This window comes from Parasteatoda tepidariorum, chromosome 4 (genome assembly GCF_982258835.1).
Source record: "Parasteatoda tepidariorum strain Cologne lab strain chromosome 4, Ptep-v5.0, whole genome shotgun sequence".
Lineage (NCBI taxonomy): Eukaryota > Metazoa > Arthropoda > Arachnida > Araneae > Theridiidae > Parasteatoda > Parasteatoda tepidariorum.
Window position 1 is genome coordinate 88,564,602 of NC_141758.1, and position 10,810 is coordinate 88,575,411.

Consider the following 10,810-nt stretch of genomic DNA (forward strand, 5'->3'; position numbering starts at 1 on the left):
CTACATCTTTTACTTAACTTAGATTTATTATTTGTTTAAGTAGTTTCGAGTAACCGTGATATATTTTTGTTTTGTGTACCTGGCAACTTTGCATAATTAGTTTGTTTATGTTCTACATGGCTCCATGTCTGTCTTCGTGTTAAGTAAGAAATGTATAGAGAAAGAATATAGAATGTGTCACTTAAAAGAATTGATACTTGACGGGCACAAATGCCACGTTTCAACAACCAACCAGGATTGAGATAGTGACACTATGTCACTTGTATTTATCCCAATATCCCCTTGAACGATTCCCAATTTTTTCTGATTAGGAAACCTAACTAATTGAGCTTCTTTTGGCAGAACCCAGACTTAATAAATAAAGCTCAATAGCAGCTGCAGCTGTACTAATGTACTACAAATTAATTTTGATATATTTATAGTGAAGAATCAATTTTATATTTAAAAAAAATATTGTTTTATGAATCGCAGTTTTCGAATTAGGTTTGAATGGGCTGTTGAATATACACTACCCTAGAAAAATGAAGGAGACACTTTCAGTTTTCGACAAATTTCTCTAGAAATACTAGAGGTGTTTAATTCATGCGATTTTTCTTACTTAGCAATAAGGTTTAAACCTTTCAGAGGTTTGAGGGACCGACAATAAATTACGAAAAAAACAAGTATTTTTGAATACCTTATACCAGAAAAATCAAGCATTAAGCTTGTAGAGATTATTTCGGTAGTTATTTACAATCACTGCATAAAATTTCGTAATTATATGAGTATTTAAAATAGTTATTTCACACTGCTCATTCGCGGAAAAAAAAATTCATAATTTTGTAAGGAATCGTATTTGGCAACTAATGGAAAAGTTTGATTTGTTAAATCAATTTTCTAAGTAGTGTTTGTAATTTTTAAAAGAAAGCTCAAATAGATCAGGGGTTATCCACAAATTTCCTCAAACAATCGCATCTAGCTGCCCAATTATTATAGGGCAGTGTATTTTTTTTTTATATATTTATACAACTGTCGTTGAACAGCCGACCCAATTTTTGGATTTACGACTTTTAATGTTCAACTCCGTAGCCTTGTAATTTTGAACCCAATCCAGAAGACAAGGAACTCTTGGATCAAGTATTGGGAGAAATGTGCCTTCGCGGAGGACTTTTTGGTGGAACTACCCCGCATTTGCGTTACATGGAGAGGAAGACCACGAGGACCTCCCACGGTTAGCCTGACGGTAAGGGGACTCTAACCCATGATCCGTCTACCACTGAGGATATTTTGTGTCAGCACTGTGGTCGGTGCAAGCCGGATGCGGAATTCGTATCAACCAGCCATCGCCGGGATCACCTCATTGAAAGGCGAACGCTCTATCCCCTGAGCCATCGAGGCTCAGGGTAGTGTAATTTGTAATACTTCAAAATGAAGTGAATTAAGGATAATTGATTGGATGCAAATTTTATTAGAGTTTTTCTTATTTTCTACAAAAAAATTGCCCAACCTGTTATTTTTTTTTACGGAACCCTAGGACTTGACGAGACATCTTTGGGAACAGCTAATCTCATTTGTTATGTTCAGACATTAGGTATTTGATTGTATTTCATTCTGCCTCCCCCCTCTTTTTTTCCCTTGCGTTCTCTTTATCTCACCATAAATCAATTATTTGTTTTAATAAATTTACCCATTTTTAATTGTATCATTCATAACTGGCACAGTGGTTTAAGGCTTTGAGCTGTCATGATGTTCGTTCGTGATGTCGGTTCGATATCATATTTTTGTGGCTTAAAACCTACATGGCTTCAGATCGATGGTTACCAGCTTGTTGATCACATTGCCACAGTCATGCCGTTGGTTAAGAAACTATGAAGGCTCAAACCTCCAAATGAGCTGCTGTGGCAATACTTTATTTCACTTCTAGTAATGTAACTAGTAGTTTCATTTAAAAGACAATTTTAGACATACGAATCTGAAGCATATAAAATATAGCTTCCATAAAATTTAAAATTGTTTTGAAACATAAAAACACAAAATAGTTAATATATTCATAAACATGATACGTTTGAAATATCAATCTGCTGTATCAATTGCGATTTTTGTTTCTTATAAGTTTTACTTATTTTTTAAATTTATTAATCATCACCAATTTTTAAAAAAAAGTTTTGTAATGTGTTCTAACTTTAATTTCAGACGAGTTGAAGTTCTACAATTTTCAGCGCAACGCATTTGTAACAAGAGACCTCTTACGGAGAATGAATTGGAGGAAAAGTCCTTCTTGGAAAGACAGGCTGCTGTCCTAGAATTTTTTGAAGAGTTTTATGCTGGGCTGATTCAAATGATTCTGCAGCTTTATATTATTATACTTTCTTTAGATACAAAAGTAGAATACAAAGCACGTAAGTTGATATTATGTTAATCTGTAACCATTTTCCAATAAACAATAAGAAAACAAAATACCGGGCTAGCTCTGAAATTATTTATTTATATAGTTACTAGCAGAGCACAGAAAACAGTTACAAATTACAAAAAAAACATATTAACAAAACGAAACTCACATAACACTAAACGGAGAGTTTAATTTGGAGATGTTCTCCAATCGGTTGCCGCAGTTCAACTCAAAAGTTTCGCCACAAGATGGCGTGGTGGTAATTCAGTTTTAAAGTAGTATAGTTCTGTTACAACCTCCCCCTCTGACTTCTTAGACGTCTCGGCAAGGAGTCAGGATCATTCGTATGTCTATTTAGTGCAGAAGGTGGAGATGTAGTTGGAATCCGTGTAACTACTTGAACATCTTGTATACGCTTTGGGCGTCCTCTTTTCCTCAAGGGAACCACTGGAGTTATCTGATGTGCAACACGAAACTTATTCTGTTCTTGAAATGGGGTTAGGGCTGATACATGATATTTGCCGAGAATTTTATCTGGTTCATTGGGATCAGCAATATCGAACGTTGTTGGAGATTTTATGGCAACAATGACGTAAGGACCATCTCTCTTTGGCATGAATTTACTAGTTTTCTTTAGATGACCCTTGCTTACCGGGTGGAGGCTAACCCAAACTTTGTCTCCAAGGTTGAATATAGGATTTTCTCGGCGGCTCATATCAGCATATTTCTTTTGTTTATTTTGATGTTTCTCAACTCTCTCCTGAACTTGGTGTGCAGTTCTGGCAAAGCGTTTCAAATAAGGAGTTATTTCTGGAACGAAATTATCATTCTCAATAACTGCTTTTATGTCATGTTTAACATCATCAAGTGTTCGTAACTCTCGTGCAAATTGGAGAAAGGCGGCAGATTGTCCTGTTGATTCACATTTGGCTGTGTTTAAGGAAAACCTTATGAATGGCAACTTTTCTTTCCATGATTGATGGTCATTACCAACTAGTATGGCCAAACGAGTTTTTAAATCTCTGTTCTTTCTTTCAACAGGGTTAGACTGAGGATGATAGACAGGAGTCAGACATTGGTCTATATTCAGGATATAGCATAGCTGTTGCATGACAGCACTTGTAAACTGAGCACCATTGTCACTTATTATTTTTCTGGGTAACCCAAATCGAAGTAAGACTTCTTCCATGAGAGTTGTGGCACACTCTCTGGCTGTTGCTTCCCTTAATGCAAATAGTTCTGTCCACTTTGTAGCACAGTCCTGGACAATAAAAATCCATTTCTCACCAGTTGGTGTTTCCGGAAGAGGACAGAAGAGGTCAATTGACAGGGTCTCAAAGCGTTGAGCATAAACAGGAGTTTGAAGTAACCCAGAAGGCTTTTGATTAGATGGTTTATAGCGACAGCACTCAATACAACTTTTAACATATTCTGCTATATCTTTTCTCATTCCAACCCAGTAGTATCTTTTTGCGATACGATGGAATGTTCCTTCAGATCCAAACTGACCTGACATTGGAGAATCGTGATATTCTTTAAGGATTTCTGTTTTTCTTTGTTGGGGTATGACCAGTTGCGCCTCTTCTTCGTCTGAATCTGGAGAGTACCGGTATAGCACTCCTCTGTTCATAATATAACCACGGCCAGTCCAGGTGGCAAAGTCTATTGGTTTCTCAGGTTTCTCAAAAGCTTCAATGATCTTCCGAAGTTCATCATCTTCTAGCTGTGATTGACGTAATTGAGCTGGAGTAGTAGTGGGGATTTCAATTGATACAGCACAGATTTGGCAGGAATCTGTACTTAAATGTTCACAAATGGGTCGTGAAAGCAAGTCAGCAATAAAGTTGGAACGTCCGGGAATGTAATTGATTGCCAGGTTGTAGGATTGGATTAGTAACGCCCATCTTGCGAGTCTACCGGTCGGTGACTTAAGCGTCATCAACCACTTCAATGGTTGGTGGTCAGAAGTGATTGTGATGGACTGGCTTTCAACGTACCCTCTAAACTTGTTAAGTGCCCACACTACTGCTAGTGCTTCTTTCTCTATAGTAGAATAGTTTCGTTCTGAAGAGGTCAGCAAACGACTGGCATATTCTATGGGATGTTCTTCATTCTTCTCCCCTTGAAGCAACACTGCTCCAATAGCTACATTGCTAGCATCTGTCCGAATAACGAAAGGCTTTGTACCATCAGCTTGCTTAAGAATAGGAGGGCTTGTTAATTTCATTTTTAGATCTTGGAAGGCATTTTCTTGTTCGGCTTCCCACTTCCACAATGCTTTCTTCTTTGTTAGATCAGTCAGGGGTTTAGCTATTTGAGAGAAATTTGGAATATAACGCCGATACCAGGAGCATGTCTGTACAAATGACTGCACCTGTTTGACAGTCTTCGGTGATGGCATGTCTGCTATGGCAGCAGTCTTCTGAGGATCGACAGATATACCCTCGTTGGTTATGTAATGGCCTAAATATTTAACTTTTTCACAACAGAAGTGGCACTTTTCTCTATTAGCATTCAGCTTAAACAACGTCAACCGTTTGAAAACTTGCTCTAAGTCTGATATATGTTTCTCAAATGTAGGAGACAGCACGATGATGTCATCCAGAAACGATAGAGCAAAGACGTCATCCAATCCGGAACGGAACCTATCCATTAGTCTTGAAAAGGTAGCCGGAGCATTTCTTAAGCCAAAGGGCATTCGGTTGAATTTATATATGCCAAAAGGGCATACAAAGGCAGTCTTATATTGGTCTTCTTTAGCCACTTCTACCTGATAATAGCCTGACCTGAGGTCAATAGTTGACATATATGGGGTAGGTTTCGCTTCATTCAACAAATCGTCTATGCGTGGCATAGGATACGTGTCGGGAACAGTCTGAGCATTCAGTTTGCGATAATCGATGCAAAGTCGCATTTTCCCAGTAGACTTGGGAATCAAAACAACAGGAGAGGCATATGGGCTTTCACATTCTTCTATAATGCCTTGTTCTAAGAGGGAATCGAGCTCCTGTTTTAACAGCTCTTTCTTACTTGGGCTCATTCTATAAGGAGGTACGGAAATTGGAGGACTGTTTCCTGTGTTAATATGATGTTCGATGAATGGGGTAGTTTCTCCCCCTACTTCAAAGACACTCTGGTATTTCTTAAGTAATACATCAGTTTCCAACCGTTGCGAGGGAGTTAATTGTTGCCCCTCATTTTCGCGAAGTTGGCAATTGTTTACTACAATCGAAGTTTCTGACAGTTCTTTATGTTGATGGGGCTTCACAAAACTATATTTTCTTCGAGGATCATCTGAAAAACTCCACTTGTTTTCAAAAAGGTTGAGCACAATTTTAGCCTTTTGAAGAAAGTCTATACCTAGAAGAGTGGAGTTGTTTTTAGCACCAGGCAGAATTATTAATGAATTTCTGAACTCTCTACCTTCTAAACGGATACTTTGTTCAGTGCGAAGTACCTCTTTTTCCGATTCCAAACCATCGGCAAAAGACACCTGCAGTGTCGTTTTTTCAAATACTGCATTCTGTTGCTGCAGAACTTGGTAGAGTGATTCACTTGCAATGGAATGACTTGCCCCACTATCAGCGAAGGCAGTACCGGACACACCTCCAATACTAATAGGCAATACAGCCGTTCGGTTAGCACATGATCGGATTTGCACAGTTCCAAAATTAGAAGAATTTACATGCCTCGAAGGAGTACAATCTGGACATTTAGCCTTGGTAAAACCTGATTTACCACATCCATAACATACCAAAGAACGGTTTTCTTGTCTTCGCTGCTCCCCATGACATGAAAAAGTCTTATTGTTTCTATGAATATCACTGGGGTGATAGTCTGTTCAACTTCTGGGTGTATAATTTTGCTTGGGAGAATAATTCCGCCTTGCAGAGGCTTGAACTTTATGATTCTTGTTCTGAAAACGTACAGCTTCGTAATCATCTAGTGTCTGCATCAAGTCGCTCGAACTTTTTATCGCACCCCAAGAATCAACGAAATGTTCTCTAACATCATTACTCACTCTTCTTTTAAGTTGGTCCGTAAGCATCAGATCTTTGAGGGATTCAAAGTCAGTAACATCTAGGCTATGTAGCCATTCTTCCAAATAATTATTTAATTGATATCCAAAATCTTTCCATAAAGTCCCAGGCAGTCTCTGGTGAGTGGTGAGCTTAATTCGAAAAGATTCAGCGTTCAATTTAAATCTCTGGAGCAGGATTTTCTTTACGTACGGATAGTCTTCCAACTTGTCTTTTGGTTCACGTAAAATAATTTGTGAAATTTCTAAAGGCAGGAGAGGTAGAAGGTGAGTTAGGTAGTCTGTTTCATTTACCTTCAATTTTTGACATTGTCTTTCGAAAATTTGCAGGTAGCCTGCAATATCAGAAGTTTCTTTAAACTTGGAAATTAGATGTTGTATATTTATTTCAGCAGTTGCTTTTGAAGCAAATGTGCCAAAAGTAGGGTTTGAGCTAGCAGCCGCCAAGTTTAACTTCAAGCGTTCGATCTCTAACAACTGTTCACTCTCTTGTCTTTTACGCTCCTCTAATTCTTTGTTATCACTTTCTGTTTGATGTCTAGTTTCTATTATAGTATCAAGAAGGGTTTTAGTGAATTCTTCATCGTAAGTGTCAGATTTTAGGATAAGTTCCTTTAAATCAATAATGCGCATGGTATCACTTACCTCCAAGCCCAATTCAATGGATAAAGTTTTTAAATCGTCTTTACGGGCCTTGGCTAAGTAAGTCATTGTTATTTGTGGAGTCAGGGGGAAGGGAAAACGATGCAATATATATTTTAATCGTTCAGGTATTGTTTTTTTATTATTCAGTTTTTAGTCCTTGCAGGTAATCTCTTTCACAAAATTTGTTTTTTTTTATAAATTTACCCAATCAAATAATAAAATACCTTTTTTTAAAAAAAAATAATAATAACCCCTACAATTGTAACATTGAAGTCACAAATCACTCTACCAAGTTCTGCAGCAACAGAATGCAGTATTTGAAAAAACGACACTGCAGGTGTCTTTTGCCGATGGTTTGGAATCGGAAAAAGAGGTACTTCGCACTGAATAAAGTATCCGTTTAGAAGGTAGAGAGTTCAGAAATTCATTAATAATTCTGCCTGGTGCTAAAAACAACTCCACTCTTCTAGGTATAGACTTTCTTCAAAAGGCTAAAATTGTGCTCAACCTTTTTGAAAACAAGTGGAGTTTTTCAGATGATCCTCGAAGAAAATATAGTTTTGTGAAGCCCCATCAACATAAAGAACTGTCAGAAACTTCGATTGTAGTAAACAATTGCCAACTTCGCGAAAATGAGGGGCAACAATTAACTCCCTCGCAACGGTTGGAAACTGATGTATTACTTAAGAAATACCAGAGTGTCTTTGAAGTAGGGGGAGAAACTACCCCATTCATCGAACATCATATTAACACAGGAAACAGTCCTCCAATTTCCGTACCTCCTTATAGAATGAGCCCAAGTAAGAAAGAGCTGTTAAAACAGGAGCTCGATTCCCTCTTAGAACAAGGCATTATAGAAGAATGTGAAAGCCCATATGCCTCTCCTGTTGTTTTGATTCCCAAGTCTACTGGGAAAATGCGACTTTGCATCGATTATCGCAAACTGAATGCTCAGACTGTTCCCGACACGTATCCTATGCCACGCATAGACGATTTGTTGAATGAAGCGAAACCTACCCCATATATGTCAACTATTGACCTCAGGTCAGGCTATTATCAGGTAGAAGTGGCTAAAGAAGACCAATATAAGACTGCCTTTGTATGCCCTTTTGGCATATATAAATTCAACCGAATGCCCTTTGGCTTAAGAAATGCTCCGGCTACCTTTTCAAGACTAATGGATAGGTTCCGTTCCGGATTGGATGACGTCTTTGCTCTATCGTTTCTGGATGACATCATCGTGCTGTCTCCTACATTTGAGAAACATATATCAGACTTAGAGCAAGTTTTCAAACGGTTGACGTTGTTTAAGCTGAATGCTAATAGAGAAAAGTGCCACTTCTGTTGTGAAAAAGTTAAATATTTAGGCCATTACATAACCAACGAGGGTATATCTGTCGATCCTCAGAAGACTGCTGCCATAGCAGACATGCCATCACCGAAGACTGTCAAACAGGTGCAGTCATTTGTACAGACATGCTCCTGGTATCGGCGTTATATTCCAAATTTCTCTCAAATAGCTAAACCCCTGACTGATCTAACAAAGAAGAAAGCATTGTGGAAGTGGGAAGCCGAACAAGAAAATGCCTTCCAAGATCTAAAAATGAAATTAACAAGCCCTCCTATTCTTAAGCAAGCTGATGGTACAAAGCCTTTCGTTATTCGGACAGATGCTAGCAATGTAGCTATTGGAGCAGTGTTGCTTCAAGGGGAGAAGAATGAAGAACATCCCATAGAATATGCCAGTCGTTTGCTGACCTCTTCAGAATAAAGCGGATATTTTAAACAAAAATTCTGTTCGAGGCCCCACGTTGGGCGCCAAACTTTGTAACCATTTTCCAATAAACAATAAGAAAACAAAATACCGGGCTAGCTCTGAAATTATTTATTTATATAGTTACTAGCAGAGCACAGAAAACAGTTACAAATTACAAAAAAAAACATATTAACAAAACGAAACTCACATAACACTAAACGGAGAGTTTAATTTGGAGATGTTCTCCAATCGGTTGCCGCAGTTCAACTCAAAAGTTTCGCCACAAGATGGCGTGGTGGTAATTCAGTTTTAAAGTAGTATAGTTCTGTTACAAATCAATATTTACAAATTTAATTTAATATAAACTAATTTCTTTAAAAAAAAATTTTTTTCAAGCATTGTAAAAAAAAGGATAGAATTCATATAAGTGAATTCCTGTATCAAGTATCAGAATAAATTACTAGAGTTTCTTGAATCCATATTAGTGAACACATGTAATAGAATGCATGAATTTATATACAACTGATTATCATAAATTAAGGAAATATCGCAAAAAGGACCATACCTCAAAAAGTTGCGCATAGAATTTAATGAAACTGGCACACATTATAGTGCGCCTAATAATGTATAAAATAACATAAGTATTAACCAGACAATTATGGTGTTACAGAAATTACGTATGAAATGAATAAATAAGTTTAGAATAGAAAAAAGTACTTTCAGTATAGAATATGATCACTTCTAGCAGCAATATAGCGCATACAACGATGTGTGATGCTTTCAATAATGCGGTCAACCAGTTCCATTGGAAGTGCGAACCATTATTCTTGCAAAGCAGTTGCAAAGGGTCTGAGGAAGAAGGTTGCAAGAAGCTACACGTCTTCATGAAGCATCCCAAAAATACTCGATAGGTTTCAAGTCTGGTGGTCAACCTGGCCACTTCATGCGCTAAATTGTTTTGCTCCTAAAGATCCACGATGCCATGTGCGGCGTTACGTAATCGTTCTGGGGCACAAAATCATCACTATTGCATCAACATTAGGGCGACATAAACATCAAAGATGCCATCTCTAGACAAGTGAGCATTCACGGTTCCACGTGGAAAGACATGCAGGTCTGCACGACCACCCAAAAAGAGATACCACCTCACACACAGACACTGCCTCCTTGGTATGCATCTCTTTCACGGATGTTTGATGGTTGATAGCAGATTCTAGGTTATCTCCAAATTAAACAACGCCTACTATCGCTATGGAGGTTAAACCTGGACTCATATGTGAAGAGAACAGTTCTCCTTTGCTCTCCCGTTCAGTGCACAACATTCCTTTCTACGGAGTGACAAGAGTGGCACGCAAATGGCTTGTCGCTTAGCGAGCAAACCAAGTTCGTGAAGCCATCTAGGCATAGTAGACGTCGACACCAATTTTCTGGTTCTAAGAGAGGATCTGATCTGCCTCTGTGTTGCGGTTCTCTTCCTTCATGCACATAATGATAAATATCAGTCATCGGCACTCGTCGTAGCAATTGTCCGTCCTTGGTTAAACCTTCTGGATGCCGAACCTATGGTTAGAAATTGTTGCCAAAGTCTACGAACCACAGAAGGACCCACATATGGCTAACTGGCCACTGCTATCTGACTTTGTCCTGCCTGTAGTCTTCGAATAAATCTCTGCCACAGTTCTTTGGATAAATGATGCCTGGAGATCATTGATACAAATTGGCCTATCTCAAATTTCTGATCTCAGACACACTGCAAAATTCACAGGCTTGCTATCAAACAAACAATTTTGTGCGCAGATGACGTTATTCCAATACAGTGCCATTAATTTACATATTGCAGTTTTAATTAGCAATTCTTATTTGACAACATATTCAAATTTCATTGGGATTGGTTATTTGTGGGAGAGCTATCACTATTTTTGTAACTTTTCCTTAATTTATGACAGCCAGTGTATCAAGATTGCTAGAGTTATGCCAAGCAAAAAAAAAAAAAGGTCGCTTT

The 10,810-nt window shown here is 38.1% G+C and overlaps 2 protein-coding genes across 2 annotated transcripts in view; one reads left to right on the forward strand and one right to left on the reverse strand.

Annotated features, from left to right (window-relative positions):
- LOC122268945 (UPF0193 protein EVG1) overlaps positions 1-10,810 on the reverse strand; it is a 39,387-nt gene that overhangs the window by 19,356 nt on the left and 9,221 nt on the right. The window lies entirely within an intron of this gene.
- LOC107436658 (uncharacterized) overlaps positions 1-10,810 on the forward strand; it is a 28,857-nt gene that overhangs the window by 15,411 nt on the left and 2,636 nt on the right. Inside the window, exon 3 of the mRNA XM_016048446.5 lies at positions 2,173-2,378. Within this exon, the coding sequence (XP_015903932.3) occupies positions 2,173-2,378 (206 nt within the window). The remainder of the gene's footprint in view (positions 1-2,172; positions 2,379-10,810) is intronic.